The sequence below is a fragment of the Buteo buteo genome, chromosome 24 (genome assembly GCF_964188355.1).
Source record: "Buteo buteo chromosome 24, bButBut1.hap1.1, whole genome shotgun sequence".
NCBI classification, from domain to species: domain Eukaryota; kingdom Metazoa; phylum Chordata; class Aves; order Accipitriformes; family Accipitridae; genus Buteo; species Buteo buteo.
The window spans coordinates 14,246,965-14,269,242 of record NC_134194.1 but is presented as its reverse complement, the minus strand read 5'-3'; the positions used below and the strand labels follow the sequence as shown (position 1 = coordinate 14,269,242).

The following is a 22,278-nucleotide window of genomic DNA, read 5'->3' as shown; positions in this document are numbered from 1 at the left end:
CGATGGATGGTTAATCATCAGGACTAAAGCTATGATAAACATCTGAAAGTGAACTTTCTGGTTTACCAGTTTTCCGTATTATCCGTAATGATCTTTCTCTTGTGTCTCAGCGTTCTTAAAATTAATTTTCTCAATTTTTATACTTTTGGGGAGTTGCAAGCAAAAAATCTTTCCATTCAAAAACTGTTAAATGGAGGTGGATGTTTTCAGCCCTGCCACCTTTGTTGGAAAAGAAGGCCTAGGTTATAGTCATTACAAATGAACATAACCATTGAGATTGACTAACTCAATGACCGGAACACAACTCCTACGCATTCTCAGGAAGCTGCTAGGGAAATCATGGCTGGGATCCTCTGGAAGTATCACATGGAACTGCAAAAAGATTCACCTCCTTTGGGAATCTGGCTGTCTTTTGGGGGAGGAGATTACATATGGATGTAAGAGAAGTGCAGCCAGCTGAACATTTTATCAGTACATATATTACTCTCATAGTACTGTGTCCTTTTAAACTGTTGAAATGGGATGCATTGCTCTAGTTACTTCATTTATTCTTTCTTTGCCTTCCCACAGACAAGGCAGGAAAGAGGATAGTCACAAACAAGCTGATAAAGGCCCTAAGGACCCAAGGCCCCATTTTGCTTGGTCTAAATTAGCCCAGTTCCTTACAAAGCAAGCACTGGTGAGGCAAGCTAGGGAGGAGATGATAGAAATGTGCAGGAATCATCAGGCTGATTGACAGTAGGTATTGTCTTCTGAATAGCTGTATGTAGCAGTTTTCTTTAAAGTTTGATTTAGCTGTCTCACATAAATGAAGAAACGAAATCCTATCAAGCCCACAAGGTTTTACATTAATCTGCATATTATTTTGTCGTGTCCATGAGGCTTAGCTGAGCATTATGTGTAGTTTCAAAAATTTTCACATTGCCATACTAAACCTAATGTTTGACCTAAGACTCCCATGCTGTTATTTCCTGAGATATGCACCATTAGCTTTGAGAACTGCATCCCTCACCTCTTCATGCCTGCCATAGCCCCTCAGGCAGAAAAAAGATGAACACTGAAGTTGAATTTCATGGTTTTTTGTAGAAAAACAAAATCAAAGCAAAAACCCTGTCTAAAACACCTCCTGAAGCTATTGAAATTAAGAATTTCATCCAAAAAGTAGATGACCTCTTAATTTAGATGATTATGTTTAATTAAAAAATGTTATTTTTCTTTCTTAAATTTATGTCCCTACAGCAGGTCCTAACAATTGGCAGAGATTTTTGCTGTGGCCTCTGTCAGGTTTTTCTCTTATTCAAAAGGTGCATTCATTTAAAAGATTCTTGGCTGAAAACCACTTTTCTGGTTTTGTAAGGTATTTCATAAAAAAAGTAATTTAAGAGAAAGATCCTTCTATTGTAGCTTCACTAGGTTTTATTTTTTGTTTTAGATGATGAGAAAAGATACAGAAAAGATTCTTCTGTTTAATTTTTTCCTGAATTTTTCATATTCTTGCAGTAAATTTGTTGCACTGATAAATATCGCTACAATGGAGAGCAATCCTAGAAGCTTACAAACCACTTATTTAGAAGTGTGGTTCTGCTGCTATGGGCAGTAATAGAACACAAACTCTAAGTATGTGGGGTTTTTTAAAGAAATTTGCATTAATCTCATAGCAGCTAAATTATTTTTTTCCTATGAGGTGCTTTAGTCACCTAGTATTAAGCAGATGATGCATACATGTAAAACGATCATGTAGCAAAGATAGGGCATTATGTGCAGCCATTAGCAAACCACTTCTAAACCAATTTAGCATCTTTGGCCTGGTTCAGATCCTTAGGCTTGTACAGCTTGAGGTTAATTACATACCTCATATATGAGGACGCTCAGAAAGAAATTCATCGTATCTGTTTGCATTCAAATGTGCTTGACTGGAGTAAGAGTTCAGCAAACACATCTTTCCTCCCTTGACAGCACATTCAGAAAAGCAGTCCCCTTTGTTGGTCGATCTGTCTGCAGGTTTTTGAGGGAAAATGTCTCTAGTCTTCGGGTGAAATGCATGTTACAGCTGTGCTGCAAGTGCAAAATCTACTCAGAGCATCTTCAAATGCCCTGAAGCAGTTTAATCAAATAAGTTTATCAGCAGCTGTGAATCATCCTGCCTGTTTGGATGGGCCTATAGCCAGAGTGAATGAGCCTACAGAAACTTGTCATTTCAAGGCTTTTACCTCTCTTGTTGTATTTGACGTAGTTTGTAATCAGATGTAACATGACAGCAACAGCTTGACAAGCTGATAATACACTTCACTTGCAAAATTCATGTGCTAAGACTACAAACACATTTTTATTTAAGCTATGTCATGTTTATGCATAGCAGGAGGATTTTTTTTTTTCTTTTGTGGATCTGCTATAGAAAGCCTGAGGAGATCTTGAGTTTTTGTCTTTTAAAGTATGACTGACTTTTTGACAGCCTCTAAGGAAAAGTTTGACTTTCCCCAGTCACACTAATTTATTTGGACATTCATTCAGATGTAAAGCACAGGCTGAAAGAGGTTCTTTTATTATTTGCTCCCTGAAGACTGTGTGCCCCTTTTTCTAGCCATTAGGGTGTTTCATAACACCCTTTTATTATTTACCATATTGGTGAAAAATAGAAGGAGATAGAGAGAAAAGGAGATCAGTTTTTTCAGGTCTCACATAGTCAGTCCAAGAGAAAGAATATCATTAAGAAAGTCATTGGTGTTGTAGAAAATGGTTTTGGTCATTAAGAAAGTCCTGCAGTAGCTTCTAGGGATGGTCCAAGAAAAACTGGAGGAGTTTCCCCTACTGATGTAGTATCAGAGCAAACACAGCAATGCCACAGCAGGCTGTCATGCTGGACTGACTGGTGACTGTGAATCTGTCACTTGACAAGGCTGTTCTTCCACTCTGTGAAGCTGAATAGTGCTATATATTTTTCTGAGTCAAATCCTGTTGCATCTAGACATTTTCACTCATTTTACTCAAGTAAAATTCTGCCTAAAAATGTCTGAGCAGTGACAAAGGAGATGTGAGAATCCCCATGTATGCTCTGCATCTGGCATGTGAACATAGGAGGTGGGTGTTCAAACAGTGTCACTTGCCACTTTCTTTACCATACTCCTCCAGAAAAATCCTCTGTGGGTTTCCATAGGGATTTATCTCCGTGGAGTTAGTAATAAGAAGCAAGGAACAGGGATTCAGACTGCATTATTCTCATTCAAAACAGAGGAAAGTATAATAAGTTAATAGAATCTGGGTCCATATTAACACAATCTTTCTGTCCATTTTGAAGAATCCTTCTGAAGGACTCATGCTTAAGTACACCATGAATATTGTTGTATACATATGTACACTTACATCTGCCTTTCCTGCTTTGGATCCTCTAAAACTGTGTGTCTGCAATTGACTGTCTCCCCCTACATAAGAGCATGAGCCTTGCTTTCCAGGAACTTTTCCAAGAAAATTTGAGGGCTGAATGCACTGGAATGACTTTTCCTCTCTCTCTGTTTTTCTATGTGGGAAAGAATGCAGACTTGAGAATTAAAATTTTCAAGGTATACATATGCTTGTTTGAATGCTATCGCCACAATTTATTAAATAAGTGAAATAATATTTTATGCAGCCTGAGGTTCTCTTCTAAGTCTTCCTTAGATCTGTGCATTTATTTAAACAGTGAAATCTGCAACATATATACCCACATTTTTACTCTCACTCTGTTTTATCTGCCGTGTTATCTGGGAGACTGCATTTTATTCTCTTCCTACCCTATATCATATTCATTGTTGTGGTACTAAACCTTAACAATTGTTCATCTGATTCAATTACTTGCTTTACTGGATATACATTGTACAGACTGAACTATCTTTTTTTGAATGTCAAATCGGATTTTGGAAACATTCCTGTTGTTATATTTGTCCCTGGAAAACACTGGACAGAAAATTACATCTATTAAAACTGCATTCATTACCAAATCCAAAGAAACGTAAGTTTCTGAATGAATAGCAGTTTATCAAGCAATGTGTCATAAAAGGCAGTAACTAAAGAAAACCAAAGTAAAACATTCACTTTCATTATTGAACATTTTTAGCTTTATTATTATAATAGAATTACAGTCTGACATAAAATAAAGAGCTTTTGCTAAACTCTGTAAAGCAATACATGCTTCTGCCATAAACAACCTCTATTAGATTTAGGTTTTATTGCCACATCACTGCACTGAGGTGCAATAAACATTCAATGTCATCTTTTTAAAATTATCCCAGGAGTAAACAGAAACTGTCCTCTATAAGAGTGTATCATTATTTTCAAGGAAGACTTACTATTATTACATGGTTTAGCAAAGCATTGTAAAAAAGCTACATAGAGAATACCTTGTCTTTGATAAACTGTGCAATCAAGTTTATACAGTATAATACTATTGGCATAGACTAACTAAGAGGTGATATAATGCAATCATTGCATAGCAAAAAGCAGACTAGTTAAGTAATATTCACATCTAATGTGCAAAATGCAGACCAAAAGGTAGCTATGAATTGCTAGAAAGATAAAATGCCCTAAATGAACACACTAGTTTAACGCCAAAAATAACAAGATAAACAAGTACACAGAAGTTAAAGAGCCATAGTTTATTTTTTTCTATACATATATCTACACATGATACCAGAAGATGAAACATCCCCTTTTAATAAGCTCCAATCAGATGACTTATCAAGTTTAGACAGGACCAAATGTTAGACAATGAAGCATTATTTTAAAAAATCTTCTCTAAATAAAACATTAACTATTTCCTTTTGTAGATAGAGAACGTCAACTTTTTGATTTATTGAGAAAGAGTTTAGAAAACATTGCCTATGAAATTTGAGTCTCAGTAGCTGTTTCCCTGGAGGCTCATGTAGCGCTGTTTTAAAATTCATTCAATACCATATATTACGTTTTTTTAATTGATGCTTGCAAATATCCACCATCCTTCCCATCTCTTTGAAAAATCTTTATCTGAAATTTTATTTCTAAGAATCAGTAATGATACTGACTAGAATTTTTTTAAAGGGAGCACAATACCTGCAAAATGGACATCTTGTTTTTAAAGCCCTTACATATTGTTCCTACAAATATATTGCTACAGTAAAAATGAAATGTAATAAGTTTACTCAATAAAATCTATTTTCCTGTACATTCTTTTATGTATGACTTTTTTGTATTTAATGCTACATATATTACATCACTTATTGTAACAGTTATGTATCAGCAAATATAGCAGTAATATACAGATGAACTTCTGTCTTAACAAATATTTCACCATTTTTACCTACCAAATATAATCCCATACTTTAGTATTTATGCATGACCTGAGCAGACCAGTCATTAATCTAATAGTATACATTGGATGACATTGTCAAATTGCAAGCTACTGTACACTTAACCACTTTACAAATGGAATTAATTCCAAGCACTTTCTGCATATTTAATTTTTTTAGGCTTTCCAGTACCACTGATTTATTTTTTTTTTTAAATTCAGGCTCTAAATATGTTTTATTGAGCATTTAACAACATATTAAGAGCTAAGAGGTGAATCCTACACAATGTTTTAAGAACACAACTTTAAAAAAGTAAAAAAATGTACAATCTCATGCTGCATATTTACATATATTATTTAAATACTATATTTTGTCTTTCTGCTATCCATAAATCTCAGTCTAAAGCTTCTTTTTAATGTATTGTTTTATAAAAGAATACATTCAACATATCTAGAGCTTGCAAAAATTGTTGGTTGGTTGGTTTGTTTTTAATTCTCTAAAACATAGTGATGAGCAAAAGCTATCTGTAAAAACATCCAGGAATTGTTTGGATTACAGAGGTGATAGAGGGAACTTGGGATCTGCACTTAATTGTGCAATTGGTTTTAAATCTAGTCTAGTGACAACTTAATGCTTAGAACAAGACTGCAGTAAGACAGCAGATTAAAGCATTTGTTACCATTAGATCTTATGTGCTATACAGTGACAAACTGTACCTAGAGTGAGTAGATTTCCTTCTTCTTTAAAACCATTTAATATTATAAGTCAGGTGGTTTGGAATATAGAAGAGAAAAGGGATTAGGAAAATAACATATCTTATGGGATTCAGCAAATGGAAAGCTTTACATCCTTGAAAAGATTATAAACAGTGGTTGAATAAATGGTACGGTATAGTATGTGCATCAGGAACATCACAAAGAATGTTTTCCCACTCCCCACAATCCTTTGAATAAAAATATCTTTTTCACGTATGTATACAATACCTTTTGGGGACATTCAGTACTAAGCTATCTACAAATGGTTTCCTTTTTTTTTTTTTCATTACTCTACAACTCTTTCTTTCCCATTTTCAGAATCACTTTTCCAAGTACATAGCTCACATTGTTCTCTCCCTCACACACAGGTTTTTTTAAAATATACAGATATATTTTACCTTTTGTTAAATAAAGAAACCTTTATTTTCTTTAAGACAGAGGCAATGAAGCAAATGGGAATTACTGTATGTGAAAACGGGAAGCAATTCCCAGAGCAAAAGACAAAACAGAACTATACGAATAAATGAGGTTATTGATGTGGAGTTGGAGCTTTTAACTGGGGCTCCCGGTTTAAATAGGTAGCCCAATAGACTAAGTTAAAGATTCCAAAAAGCAATGGGAAGGCTATTCTTGATAGTCGATCAATTTTACTGACGCTGTTAAAAGTTTTCTTGGGTTCTGCAGGTTTTGTTTCTGGCTTAACTTCTTTGGGCTCAATCGTTGCACTTTTAGCAATGGTTGCCAGCCCAGGGTCCCTTGCAATATTAGGGGTGTAGCTCGTAGCTGCAGCTGTGTATGTGTTATTTTTCTTAATGAGAGGATCCTTCACTTTCTTTGGCTGAAGAAAGAAGAAAATGTATTATTCTTACTACCTTCTTACCAAATAAGATTATGAAAAAGCACCGTAAAATCTTGCAATTAATTAAATTTATACCACAAATTGTAATAAGCTGTAAGAAAGAAGTTAGTGTCTGGATATGTGACTCATGCAAAATATTTAGGTGAAGACAAAGACAAAATCATCCATCTGCATTACTTGTATTAATTAAACCAAATTAGATGATGGATAAACTATAATGAGGACTTATACTGATAGCTAGGCTTACTGATTGACAAAATTACCTTTAATGGTAATCAACAGTGACAAACCACTCATAATTCAATACTGCCTTAATCAACTGTGCTTCTTGACCAAGACACAAACTTTAAAAGACACTGAATTTCTTAATGTAGCTTTCCAATATTAAGACAAATAATGTTACATGATGCATTTTAACACAGTTTATACATAAAAATACCATGTGACCATGCACTAGAAGACTGGATTATTTAATACAATGCAAAGCTGCCAGTATTCTGTTCACTAACAGTTTACACCAAAAGCATATGCATTATGGAATAGAAACTTAATGTTCTTTTTTGAATGTTACAATTGGATCATAATGGCTGAAATGTCATTCCATTTACAAGGACTTAAATAGCTGTATGATTTTTTCATCCACCTACCTATATTGCTAAAGCAAGAATGTATTGAAAATCTTTTAGTGGAGAAGAACTTATTGATCAGAAAGAATATCTAGATTTTTCCCCTGGGTCCTTATGTTTTCTAGAATTCTACTTCTGGGATCTACCTGTAGGAAAAAATTTAAATTTTGACATCTGGGGATACCAGTTGGAATTCAACTGTCCCTGTTGCAGACAGTCCAAACCCTTCCTCCAGCCACTGCACAAGGATAAACATAGAAAAGAGATGTAGTGGGTCATTAAGGAGGTGTTAAAGAAAAGCATCACTTTGCTCCAAGTTCCTCTGATTATGAGAAAAAAAACAGATAACAAAAAAATCCCAAGAGCTTAGAAAATCTTTAGGCACTATTTCCCACAAAAAAGAATAGGCAAATGTTATCCCTTTTATCCTCTTAGAAAGAAAAGAAAAAAGATATGCTAAAGAGAAAATATCAGCAGAATGTGAGCTATTATGTCATTTCCCAAGATGGCAAATATTCTCTGTTTTCGAGAAGCAGCTGTCCCACAGAGGCAGTGTTTTTTGAAGTAGTCACAGCACTTTTTATGACAGATCAACTATAGATTAATAGCTATATAGACCACCCAGTAGGGGGGCTTTGGTAAGAAGCTCTTGTTCAAGAGGTGAACGTTTCAGGGAGCAGATCGGCTGCTGCAGGACACCTGAGAACGTGAAGGGAAGCTGCAAAAGCATCAGGGCAAGTGGGGAGAGGCTTGTCGAAGCATGCCTTGGAGCCCCACGCAGGAAGGAAATGAAGGCTGAAATGCTAAATTCCTGCTACTTAGTAAGAAAAAGGATTCGGATAATGACTCTGATGTGGATGCTCTTTATTTCATGACAATAATATTCCCTTTAGCTTGAGGCTAAGAAAAAGCTTCAAATTGTCTTACACTATTTCTGCTGAATAGGAGGAACAAACAGGTTGAAAAAAATATTCAGAAAAGAAAAAAGGCAACATCAGAAAGATTTTTTTAGTTGTTTGTCCGTTCTTTTCCTCCTGAGCAGGAAGGCTGCTAACACGCTTGCTGAGTATGAAGCCAGTCCGGTCTCCTTCTCAGCCAGATACTCTAGTGAGCAGCAATAAATCCAGCAGGCAAGGAACCACTTCACAGAAGTCTCAGAGGAGACCCTTTCTATAGATTTAAATGTCATGAGGAATCTGATCCACAGAAAGCCCCGACACCACTCAGGGTCTTAATATTTCATGTCAAATTCAACTTTATGAAAAAGTAATATGACAGCTAATTAGAGCTCTAGCTTTTATTAAGCTGTGATGCTCTGTTTGCTGTTACTTTGCCTTGCTTGTCTTTCCTTACACCTGCAGATAACGCATTCTGCCAGGTACCAGTATGTCTTTGCTGATTTATATCAAAAGACACATAAAGATCCTTACCTGCTGAGGAATGCAAAGCCATAAATCTTCCAGTGTTTTAAACAGTGTTTGAATATTGTGTTTATACGGGTGTGTTTTTTTCTGAAAATGTAATTTTCTTTGAAACAAATGAAATGGCTGATTATAGTAACTATGTCACAAGGTAGGTTATATTAACAAGGCAATATTTAACATTTAAGGATTTTGTTCTATTAATACAGCCCATTTTTTACAATAGATATCATGAAGATAGGAGCACAACAAAGAATCAGACAAATTATTTTCAATGAAAGTATCATCAGTAACTGAAAATTCAATATTCAACAGGAGTCATGCAGCTCATTTGTTTTGTTACTTCAGTCACTTATTCTACAATACTTTTGTATTAGTTGTGTAAATGTCCTAATTTGTTTTCTCACTGATTTATGCAACTAAAATAGCAAAAAAAAAAAAAAAAATTCTATATAAGCATACACTCCTGAATTAAACACATATATTCGCGTACCAATGAGTAACATCTGCTCCTCCAATATTTATTCTGCTGAATCTCTAGTCTGTGAATGTTCATAATAAACAATTAGCCAAGTTTAAAAGTCTCTTTCAAGATCTCTCTCAAAAAACCCCCAACCAACCAAATGTGCTTCCCCACAGAAGCAGCTGACATGGTAACTCATAGGAAATGGGAAACTTTCTTCCTCTAAATGTCCTCCACAATTTCTTGATACACGTGTGATTTACAGACCAGGTGTGATCCCAGACCAAGGGGAGTCAGGGTGATGTCTCTCTATTGTATTCAGGGAGGCACGGATCAGGATTGCGCACTCCTAACACAACTGTCAATCCTTCCCCCAAAACAAATCAATTTCTTCCATTGACTAAGAAGTACAAATAATGTTTCTATTTATAAAAAATAGGGAAATGATAGGAGGCAAAAGAAAGGAAAGAAAAAGTCCTGTAGTGATTTATTTGGTGATGATCACAGAGCAGTCCTCCTGAAGTTGAGGAGCAATATACTTTGGAAAGTGTCAAATACAGTAGCCACAAGATTTTTTTCCTACATTTATACTGAGGCATCCACATTTTCTCTTGCTCAAACACTAGAAAATTAATTGCCTTCCCTTAAAAAAAAAACATATCTTCTTTCTGCTTAGTTGCACAAGTCAAAATTTCGGTAAAGTTTTTAATTACTAATAGCATTAAATATCATCCAGCATGTCAGAAGTAGTATTTAGGTACTTAATGTCTAAGTAATTACTGTTTATGTGTAGAAATGCTGTGTGCGAGCACATGAGGAAGCTCTTTTGGAATAATTACTTACTATTCTAAATAATAAGAATTTCTAACAGGCTAAAAAAACCCCTATAGTGACCAAGGTCGACACAGTATGACCTGTTGGGATGGATATTAAGTGGTGTTACCTTTTCTGGAACAACGCTTTTGCCATCCCATGCATAGCCTCTCTTTGTGAAGTAATTCACTGTTGCAAATTCGATGAGTGCAGAAAACACAAAGGCATAGCACACTGCTATAAACCAATCCATAGCAGTGGCATAGGCCACCTTGGGGAGCGAATTCCTTGCGCTGATGCTCAGAGTAGTCATCGTCAGGACAGTTGTCACTCCTGCAAAGCAAACAATTTTAGTGTCTCTAGAGCAGAGGCTGTATTTTGTACTTCATTTCTTAACTGTTACAATAGGTGGGAAAGCCTTGTCTTCACCCTTAATTCCTATAAGCTTCTCCACTTCAGTTGCTAATTGAGGATATCAGATTTCAAGTTCTGTGGAAATTGCAGGATCTTCAAAACACCTTCTATACCTTTATTCTTTGACATTGTTGTAATCGGATAAAGTTGGAATGGTAATAATATTTTGAGTTGTGGATACTACTTTATGCCTCCTGGTATTTGGAGAATCATTGTTGCGGTTCCTTATTCATGCCCAATTGTCCTACAGATATATAACAATTTAACATTTTTAGTTCTTTCTTGCAACAGTTCTAAGATATTTGGCTGGAAAACTAAAAAACTTGTTTTCATTCAGCTGATTTGGTATCAATATTTGCTCCTTCAAATGTATACTCAAATGTACTAAGCTTTATGTGATATTACATTTATTTGAATTGATAATTTTACAGATTTCTGTCCCTTTATTCACTAATGCCCTGAAAATAGCAAAGAATTTATGCAAGAACAACTATAATGTAATTTGCATTTCTGATACCAGAGCTTCTCACTGCTGATCAACCTTGTCCCTTAACTGGCCATCGAGAGAAAGCAGGACTGTATTGAACTTACTCTGCTTGCAGCTACTTGAAAAAAAAAATCTACAAGTGCAGGTTTAGACATTTACATCAAATCACATGTCCACAAGTTACCTTCACAACTGCAATGTCACGTATTGAATGTGTCTTGCGAGTTCATCTTCGCTGCACTGAGTGTTAGTGAAAATGTGCAGTGGTCTATAATAGGCCAAGTAACGAACAAGGTATTTATGTGCTGGTGTAAAGAGCTTGAATTATTAGTGCCTAATGAGGAAGGAATTTCTCTTCCCTAAGACAGCCTAATCTTGTCTTTGACTCATTACTAGCGAGCTTATGTTTCTCTTACACAGTAGCAAAACAGGATTTATAGTTTTTATTATCTGTGGCACTAAGTGGACTAAAAGATTTAAGTTGTGCTTTTGTATGCACCTACATCATGCAAAATTTTCTGAAATGTTGTTTCACTGCCATTAAGAAATGAAAAAGCTATCTTGATACATAATGACGGAGTCAACAGAAGACTATTTACTAAAAAAGTGTCTTCTGAAAGGAAAACTTTCAGAAATGTGTGGGTTCTCAAGCCTGTGAAGATAGCAGCTTGAACATTGTGTGGTATTACATATTAGTCATTGTGAGACTAGGAAATTTTGTTCTCCATCTAGGGACAATGAAGTACAGCATTTCAAACTGATGATCTGATGTTTCTTTTTAAATGGCATGTGTAAAAAGAGGTAAAATAGTTACGATTTCAATAGCTTTGACTACAGAGGCTCATAAAAGTCCCAGGTTAATTCTCAGTGAAGTTGATGATAAAAATTGAAACCTAATTTTAGATGTTAATCTAAACAATATTATGTAAATCAAATTTAATTATACTGTGGTCTAAACCATTCTTCTGTAAATGCACATCTGTACAGCAACAGAAAGCCTCTACTTGGTTCGTGAGGTCTAAGGCTATGCAAGTTGTGATTCATTTCCAGAGGCACTGGGAAACTAAAGCACAGCTGTGAAGAATGCCAGAAAAGGTCAATAAAAATAGCTCTTGTTCAACAAGAGTTTCAGAGTCTGCATTTCTCAACATCAGGCCTTGTGACTCTCTGTCTTTGCTATGTCCAGTGTAAATGGCTAAATTCTCTTCAGCAAAGCAGGAGGGCCCATGGCATCCTGCCCCAGCTGTGCCCTGAGGCAGGGAAACGAGTGTAAAAGCCAACTTGGCTGTGTGTTCTTCCACCTCCTCCTGCCAAAGGTGTTCAGGTGTCTCATCGGAACATCACAAAAAAGACTAGGTCACGTAGTAGAAATCTCAGGTTCTATTTTCCTTAACTGAAGAGTTGTTACTTTTTTTTTTAATTATGTACTTGACTTGGATTAATATCTCCAAAGAATATGCTAGTTGTTTGTTTCTAATTTTAAGATAAGCATTTGCAAGCTGTGGTTAAAACACTAGGGACCAACTGTATAAACTTAAGAGTCCTTTAGATTGCCTTCTTACTACATTCATTAAGTGCATCCATTCACCACTGTAAGCACAATAAATTGTCACTGATTTGAACAGAAGACCTTTAGCAGCAGCCTTACTAAGGGACTGATGAAAGAGATTTTTAAGATAAGAATTTTCAAAGGGCCTAAGGATGTCAAATGACCAACACCCATTGATTAAAGCCTTTTTGACAATCCCCATCATGAATGTCATTGCCATGGTCAGAAATGTTTTATTCATATACTTATTGTTTTGGAAAAGTTGAACCATAATAGATTGCTTAAGAAATGTTCAGGTCTCTTTTTACAGTCAGTTTAGAAGCTTTGGACCTTAAATCAGTTTCTGCTACATCTTTGCAATGAAATGTGTTAACTATTGTGTACTGCACTGTGTCCAAGCTCGTGTTCTCCAATATCATGTTAACGCATAACTAGTTTTACCATAAAATTTCTTAAACTTGTTTGGCTTATGATTGCCAAGTGGTTTGTAGGTCTTGCTTACCAAATACAGTTCTTGCTGGAACAGATTCTCTATTAAGCCAGAAGGACACCTGTGACAGTATCACTGTCATAATGCATGGCAGGTAAGTCTGGATGACAAAGTAACCAATCTTTCTCTTCAAATGAAAATGTGTAGTCATAACAACATATTCCCCTAAAAACAAGAAGAACAGGAACATTAAAGCTTTTATAAATATACAAATTAGAGAGCTTTATAGAAAGTATTTTTTCATTATATTCACCCCTATTATAAAAAAGAGTCCTCAGATCAAATTGGGTCAGCTCTGAAGAAAACATTTAATAAAGCAGGTTCTGAAGTTCCACTAATAATACACAACTAGACAGTTCTGGGAAATGCTAATTAAATTTATATCTTTTCATCTCTGCTGAGTAGTGAATGAATGTCTATGTTTACTGGTGGCTGTTTAGGCCTCTTGTGAAAAGTCTTATTCCATTAGAAGATGGAAAACCACGATAATATACACACGTAAACATCATACAAAGACTAAATCAAGACAGGCACTCAGAAGTGTTTCAGTCGGGCCAGGCTCAAGATGTAATTGTTGATGTGATTGTGTCTGCATTACCACTGTCTGTGCTTTACGTACTCTGAAGATTAAGTGTTCCTGTTCTACTAACTCAGTACTTCACTAAATGATTATTCTCTCCTGAAGTAAATGGACAATGCAAGAATAACACAGAACACTTACATTAGCACTAACTTTTTGGGTGCTATAAAAACATGTGAGCTGGGTATTCTAATTGCAATTGAAAGGAATCTTTATGTATTTATATAACTCTATAAACCCTTCCTTCCAGAGCACAGCAAATAATGCCTTGTTTTCAGATCATTATTTACATCATTGAAAATGGATTTTGAAAAACAGTAGATTCTCAAAAGATTGGAAAACCTATTGTTGTGACTTCTTTTTGGATTAGATTGATTCTTCTTGTTATGTGATAAACTTTATCTTAGGAAAGAAACAAGCGGACATGTAACTGAATGGAAACCTCTGTCTAGATTAGAGATGACGTGAAATTACTGTTGTTCTATTTTAAAATGTAGGCAGCTAGAAAGAGAAAGTTGCTCTTGTACAGGAAAAGCTTAAATTGGATTGAAAAACTATGTCTAGACATTGACTGCTTATGCACCGAGCACGTCAAATGCCCTTTTCTTTAATTCAGAGTCTAGAAGAACATTCATTTGAACAATCTTGCTCAATGTATAACCCTGAGGAAAGCTTATAAATAAGATGTGACAATACTCCTGGTATGTTTCAATATAAAAGACAGTAGCAAAGGGGGAAAAGAGAATCAATTCTAAATTGAGAGGTGAAGTAAAGGATACACAAGGAAAGTTTTTTTTTTAAATAGGACTGGCAGAAATATTAGAGTGGGCATTATTACTTGAATTTTGCCCACCTTTCTTTAACTTTCACTGAAACAACCTTCTTTTCCTCTGTACCAGGGATTATGATCTTATGAAGGGTGTCAGCCTCGGCTAGAAAAGCCAATAATTTAATTTTATCTACTAAAATATGATGTGGGAAGCTATTTTAATGCAATCAGATACAGAATACTTACAACGGTATGTCAGAATTAATTCAGTGATTGTAGATGGCAAGCTAAGAATACAGAGTGAACACACCACTGTACTCTGAAGCTTTATTTAGCTGCTTAAATTATCAAAGTATTTTTAACCTCTGGAAAATGAGAACAAGATTCAAAGCATAAAGGCAATTAAAAAGACAGGGATTACTCTCATCTGTTAAGCATTGCAGCAGGTCTGAGCTAGAAGTCAGCTAAAGGTAATGCCATGAGGAGTGAATTGGGCAAAGCATAGGCCTAGAAAAATGCCTACAGTTCAGTTACAAGGCAAAACCATGTTTCTAAGTCTCCAAAGTACCAACGGACTGCAGTTATTTATTAGAAGATAGCAGATCTTTGACAAGATTTATTTAAATAACTGCAAGACATGAAAGTACTCCAGTTATTTACTGAATCTTTAGCTTCCCACATTTTATGGCTTGCTTTAATAGAAAAGCATAGCCACATTCATGACAGCTGCTGACCACTAACTTCCCAGCAACTCCTCTGTAATTCTGTTTCAAAGGTTTGTAATTCAGCCATAAAATTCCCTACAAGCTAAATTTTCACATAGCTCTTGAGCAAAGTATTTCCTGTATTTAGTGTCTGATTGCTAGGCTTTCACAAATTGTGGCACAAGTTGTAGCTTATGCATCTTACATTCTTTTATTCTCTTATCCAAAGAAGTTAGAAAGAAAGGTCTTTCTTTTTAGCTTCCTTGGAGTTCCTAAAGTTTTCTACAAATAACTGTGTTGAGCAGATAAATTTGTTTTTCATTTTATTTATTCCATGAATTTTAAATTAGTTTATATGTATTACACAATATGAAGCATTTAAAAGTGGTCACACAACTCCTTCATCGATATTAACTTAATGTTTCAAATGATTGTCCACATTTGAATACTTCCAGTGCTCTGGAAGAGTTTGTGCCTGTGCTCAACACTTCTGTAGCTACAGTTTTTAACCAGCCCTTAATTCTACAGTGTATTACAATAATGGAGCCAAATGCGCAGGTGGTATAAACTAACGTGTGTCCCTAGAAAAAATAGCTGATAATTCAGTAAAGTTACATCAAACCTATTACTCAGTGTTCTGTAAACTATTTGTAATAAACCCAGTGTATCAGGTGAGCACCAAAAATTAATGTGCATCACATCAGACATAAAGTTAGGGGTGGGGACTAACTTTTAGCTATAATAATACTTTTTCTATCACTGTAGGTAGGAAGTAAGGCTTTCCTTGCCATCAGTTTAAAACAAAGTATTTCTCATTTACTGCTTATGCCATGTAACCTAACAGAAAAACTTAAAACCAGCGTCCTCTCAGCACATTTACAGAACATCAGAAAAAAAATAATAATATTGTGAGTGTAAATCCTGATGATTCTCAGTGCAAAGCAATGTTTTCAAGGTGGCAAAATAATTCCATGTAAATAGAAACTTGCAGGAGCCCTTTAAGCATCTGTTAAAGAAGAATATTAACTCTATCCCTGCCAAAATCAGGACAAAGGTGCTTACAAAAAAGATAATTTTAAACTCTTTCTCAGTCAATGTGAGTCAGTTGTTGGAGAGGGACAGGAATTTTACATACAAGTAAAAAAATGGATGACTGGACTCTCTGCTTAAGCAAAATAGCAGCAACAATAATTATTTCATTTACTGAGTACTATCTTTAAGGCTGTAGTACCTGCACATTCCATTGCCAGCATAGATGCATAACTATATTATTAAAAAGTTTTAGTCTTTCAATATTCTCTTGTCACAAAAAAAAAAATCAATATTGGTAGTTATCTTGTTCTAGATTCAGAAATAACGATAGCAGATGGCCTACTGGCAAAGAAAGAAAGGGGGGAAAAAAAAGGACTTCATGGATTCACCAAATAATTGAATAGTTTTGAGAATGTTTAGAGTAACCCAGTTACACCCAAATTCTTGGAAAATACATCTCTGGAATTCCAGACAACTATAAATATAATCTTAAAATTGCCTAAGATGATGTAGATTCCTCTAATGATCCACAGAATCAGCTGCACGAGAGCTTCATTTTCTTCCCTAATAAAGGTACTGGGAATTCTTAAGTGAGGATTGCCTTCAATTCCTTTTGTCATTTTGTCAGATGAGCCATCATCCACAACTCTGAAAGTAGGGATGGATTTCATAATTTTCATTACATATGTCATATCTTAAAATAGAGATGATGAGAGGACAAAGATATGCTGGAGGATTCTGTTGAGACTAGCTGCCCACCTACCTGAATGGGTAGAAAAGTGATTATTAACCACTTCTGACCCCCACCATTATTTTGGGGAAGGCGAAGCATTTTCCTTTCCAAAGCAAATCAAGAAGAATTTTTCCTTGAGACATTGAATTTGCAAGAAACAGATGTGTTTCTTCCACCACCGTATATTCTTATCAGGTAGTAACTAAAGAGGATTGCAAGTTTGGTACTGAAAAGATTCTTTAATGGGCTTATCTTTAGTCTTGCTAACCATTGTATTTAACCATCTTTGCAATGTTTTTCTGTATCTAGACAATAGCATCTTTATTTCAGCAAATATTTACTGTATTTAACTTTATAGACAGGCATGGTAAAGTGTTTCTTCAGGTAGAAAAATGAGGCAGAACTCAAACCTATGAAATATCATGGGCAAAACAAAATATTTTGTTTCTTCATGTAAATGCATGAAGAATTTTTATGCTGCTTATGTTTGCCTTCAGTTCTGTTTAAAAATATATTATCTGCCTTTCTTAACAATTCATAGAGTGCTTCTCACATTGCTATCTAATAACCCTGAGCTATATCTGGTATTATCTATTTGGGTTAGATATGTTCCCAAGCTTATGAGTCTCTTCTGATTATCCTGCTGCCCTTATAATGCATCCAGCAAGCAGAGAATTGGCGATGAGCGCAGAAGGGCAGGCACACAGGTTGGCAAGGTCTCTCTGAGTGAGTAGCTTTGGAACAGAAAGAGCAAAGAGCTTGAGATCCTTGCAGTGCCTCACAAATCCTATTGACTTTTCAGCACAAGGGCAGCTGGGGTGAATTATTGGCTCCACAAAAGTCAATGGCAACATTTCCAGCTGTGGCCAGGCCAAGAGTTCTCCCCTTTTCTTTTTACTTGTCTGATGCGTGCCTCTGTGCTCAATAAAGGAAGCAGTGAATCTATGGGAGCAATTGTGTTGATATTGTTCTTATGCAAAGTCCTTATTACTGCCATCGCACTTCTTTTATGATTATATCAACTAAACAGAAGCTTCCAAGCAGTAACCTGAATATCAGTCCACTAGAAACTTTTTCTGTGAGAAATTTTGCTGGCTTAATAGAGCATATGAATGTATTTTGGCAAGCTAAATAAAAAAAATCAGACATAAATTAGGGTTCACCTTAAAGTGACTCACTTTTCCTTAAATGTTCATTGACTTTACAAATGACATATTAGATGACATAGTAGAAAGTTTGGTTTATGCAGGTATAAGCGTACTTCTCTAGTCCAGTCACAACTTTGAGCACATTCAAAGCAATACAACTACTTCTTCTAATGCAGTGCTTCTTTTGGTCCATTGAACAGTCAATCTAGTCAACACTTTGAGCTCTTGTTCATGCCCAATGCTCAGTTTCTTACTGTATTTAGGTCTTCATGCCCCTTCCAAATTATTAAAAAAAAAAAATTACATGTTGAAACAAACACTGCAAAGTGAAAAAGCAAAGGTTTTTAGCCAGCTTCAAGGTTGCAGGTATATAATACTATAAATGTCGCCTATATTTCTGTATCTCATTAATAGTTTTGGAGTTAAAGCTGGTGCTAACATTGAGACACCTAAATCCTGTTTGGATGTTCCAGATGGTTTTTATTTTGATTACATATTTTCTTCACTTTCTAAATACCTCATTGAGAGACTATATGCTTGCTTTTAGCAACTTGTTTCACTGCCTCCAGGAATAAGATCTTTGAGGACTCATATTCTTATACTATTTTTTTAAGCTTATATACTAAGTAGGTACACTAATAAGGATATGACGAGTGCTTTTTTATAATGTAAATTACGTTTTTTTCTGGCTAGATCTGTCACTATAGGAAGGTTTTTAATTGTTCAAATATTTTACCCACCAGTTGAAGTAGGAAAATAATCCCAGGATATGTTATCTTTTCAGAGTCACGTTTTCCTAATCTGAACCTGATATGTTGCAATTTACCTCTGTCACTCTTTCGTCTTTGTATTTTTTTTCCTGCTCTAAATTATGTCTTGGCAGTTAAATATGACCCTTCCCAAAAAAACTTTTTCACGGACCTGTACTGGACTGAACAATTCCAGAGTCCACAGTTTGTCCAAGCAGATCGTACTGGTTCAATCGAGAGCCATCTTCAGCCACAACCACTGACCTTGCTGGTTCCCGTGTCCATTCATACACAACCTCTGCTCTGGTGTAAGCATCTAATTTAAAAGAAACACACCGCATTTCAGCTTTGCACCTTCTATTGCCCTATGGCTTTATCAGAACAATGTTTTGAGCAGTAGTTTGAATATTAAATTCTCCTTAATTATCTGTAGAAACCCACAACTAGCTTACTGGAACTTTTTATCTATGGGAAATATAGTTGATTTTATAGGTCTATCCACACAACGATTAGCTAAATATCTGCTGCAGGGCGGGATTAAAGTTGGTCCTCAATGGCATGAAAATCTTTCTCTCCCCTACATGGCTCCTATCTGTGTAAAATCTGAGTAACCAGAAGCGAGAGTGACATGTGGAATTCCATAGTCATGCGAGAACTCCAACTCTTTTTCTAACTTTCAACTACTATCAAGAAAGATGAGTTGCAGTCTTTCCAATTTGTCATAGTGTGGTGTTGTCTGGGCCACTGTAAGAAAATAAGTCCTCCTAAGAGTGGCTTCAGTGATCTTATCATCATCAGCCTGGCTAGAGCTCTCCATTTGGTTATCCCCCCCTCACACTGTCCTTGCTGTATAACAGGCATAGCAGACATTTCTGAGGCTGCCTAGGCTTGAGTGAGCTTAAATCACAATTAATCTATTTTTTTGCTTTAGTTATTACTGGGAAATGCTCACACTCCAATTCACATTTATTTGAGTCGTGAACAAAGCAAGAAAAACACTGTGGGCTCTCCAAACCTAAGTAGTCTAGTATGTTATATAAATAATTCAGTAGCATACTACATAAGTCATCCAGGTGTTTTGTGCTGTTATTAGTATGTTATTTATATTATTTCAGGAATCAAACTATATATAAATATTTTTAATCTTAGTCCCGTAGTAAAATTCTTCATCATTTTGCATAGTCTGGAGTCTGACAGCTCTTGCTCTGAGAAGTTAGGGTGGGAATTAGTTGTTTACATAGAGGTACCTAGTGCCATTCTTCACACATGAGTATCCAAGACATGTATGGGACTGCATGTGTGATCAGAACCTACATAAATCTTGCACCCACCAAAGGCAGCTGGAAGCCAGATGAGACATCTTAGGGCATATAAAACGGCACTAGACTCCTACCTACAGGATGAGATTTTCCCTTTTTTCAGGACTGGCAAGCAGGAAAGGAAAAGGAGGAATGTGATTCACTTGACCTCATTTGTGAGTTAGTAATTTTATCTTATCAATGTAAGAGGTAACAGCAATCGAAGAGGTGGTGTCGGATGCAGTATGCTGATAAATTAATCGCGTGGCATTTGATCCTGCATTATTGAAGCAGAAGGGTGCTTTTACCCTCAGACTTCTTATTCCCCAAGCACTGCAACATACACATTGCTTCTGAGAATCAATGGTAAATGGAAATCTACATCTTAATAATTCTGACCTTAAAAATAATGGTCACAGTAAGTACAAGAATTGGCTTACTAATCTAGTCACATAAAGAAAGAGTGGCAATAATAATATTAATTTTCAAGCATTCAATTTGTTCTGGAGCGCGAGAGTAGTTTGGAAGAGAGCGGACTGATTTTCTGAGCTGCTGAGAACCACTGGATTGGGTCAGAGGGAAGGGAGTACACTCATCAGTGCTGGAAAGGAGCTTGCCCTGCCCTCTGACTGCCAGATTCGGTGCTCTGTTCAGCTTCCATCCTCAGCTTCCAGTTCAGATATTGCATAAGTAGCAACACAGCCTTTTGCTCCTATCACTGCTGCTTTCCAGAGTGGCCTTAGTTTTAAACCGACAATCAGATTTTTGTGGCAAGAGCTGAGGAGAGCATCTGCCTTTCTGATTTTGTTTTGCCAACATATGGCTTTTTGTTGTTCCAGAATCTCTTTAGCATTTGTCACATTGAATTTGCATTGGAATAACCTCTAGCTTAAGCTGCTATTTTGGCAAATCACTTTAGCCTTGGAGCTGGGTCAAACATTTATTGGCCTCTACAGGATGGGCAGAGTCCATAGGATACATGCAACTCCTTCAGCATGAGGCTTTTCTGAATCCAGCTCCAACAAGTGATGAGTAACAGTGGAGGACATGGAGAAACTCTTATCCAATTTATCCAAAACAAACAGAGCTGGGCAAACACCACCTTGGGGAGCTACTAAGTGTAATATTGTAGTCTGCACTTAAAGCATGGCTTTCATGACAATTAAATGTCTTTTTCAGTAATTTTTTCAGTCCATTAAGATGATTGTAATGAATTGCTTTAGTTGTTTGACAGAAATCTCCCCAATGTATTTAAATATGATTCCCACTGAAAAAGTCACAATTAAATATAATAACTTCTTTTCTGCATACAACAGTGAGTCCCATTTTCATATCTTGCTTGGGTCCAGCCATTTATCCCATGGGAGATATTTCTATTTATATCAGTAACTAAATATTGAGACGAATATTCTATAATCTGATAATTATGACATATAATCTGATGAGAAGGAGGGGAGAGAGAATATTCCCCATGCAGTGTTTGCAGTAAAACCATGTTACAGAAGGAGCTCCTCCCCATGAGGATCCCAGATTAGAAGCTCACCTGAATTCGGTAGGGAAATGCAAAGTTTCCCTGAAAACTCCTTGATTTTGTCGCATGGCCCTTCCCAGCATTTGGAGTTACTTGTTTTGCTAGGTCCCATTTCGGACAACTGGCATGATAGCCAGTTAGTGTTCAAAACAAAAAAATAATGAAAATAGCCTGTAAAAGGTGACAGACCACACCTGCACTCTGAACTTAGAATGCCACTTATCACCTCTGACTTGAGTGTAAGAAATGGTGTTTCAATCAGAAATATCACTGATTTATTTTCTTTGTTAACTTAAGAAAATTATGGATATTATGATTTTTTTATTTGCAGGATAAAAAGAAAACCAATTTAGATACAAAAGATATGCAGATACACTTGCATGTCTTTTTGCTGTCTTGTTTTTACCTTGTGGTGTGGTTCTGGAGTTCAAATCCATATTATCTATCTCTTTTCATTCATAATTTCTGCATCTCTTAATCATTTAATTGAGGCAAGATCCTAAGTAATCTGGAAAGCCATGCACTTAGTGAACGAAGAGTACACTAATCTGGGACACAGT

At 35.9% G+C, this 22,278-nt stretch overlaps 1 protein-coding gene across 1 annotated transcript in view; it reads right to left on the bottom strand.

Moving 5' to 3' along the window:
* Positions 1-6,581: 6,581 nt before the first annotated feature.
* Positions 6,582-22,278, bottom strand: part of GABRA1 (gamma-aminobutyric acid type A receptor subunit alpha1) — a 38,959-nt gene continuing 23,262 nt past the window's right edge. Inside the window, exons 6-9 of the mRNA XM_075057058.1 lie at positions 19,062-19,205; positions 13,187-13,339; positions 10,365-10,567; positions 6,582-6,890 (exon numbers count right to left, since the gene is read on the bottom strand). Of these exons, the coding sequence (XP_074913159.1) occupies positions 6,582-6,890; positions 10,365-10,567; positions 13,187-13,339; positions 19,062-19,205 (809 nt within the window). The remainder of the gene's footprint in view (positions 6,891-10,364; positions 10,568-13,186; positions 13,340-19,061; positions 19,206-22,278) is intronic.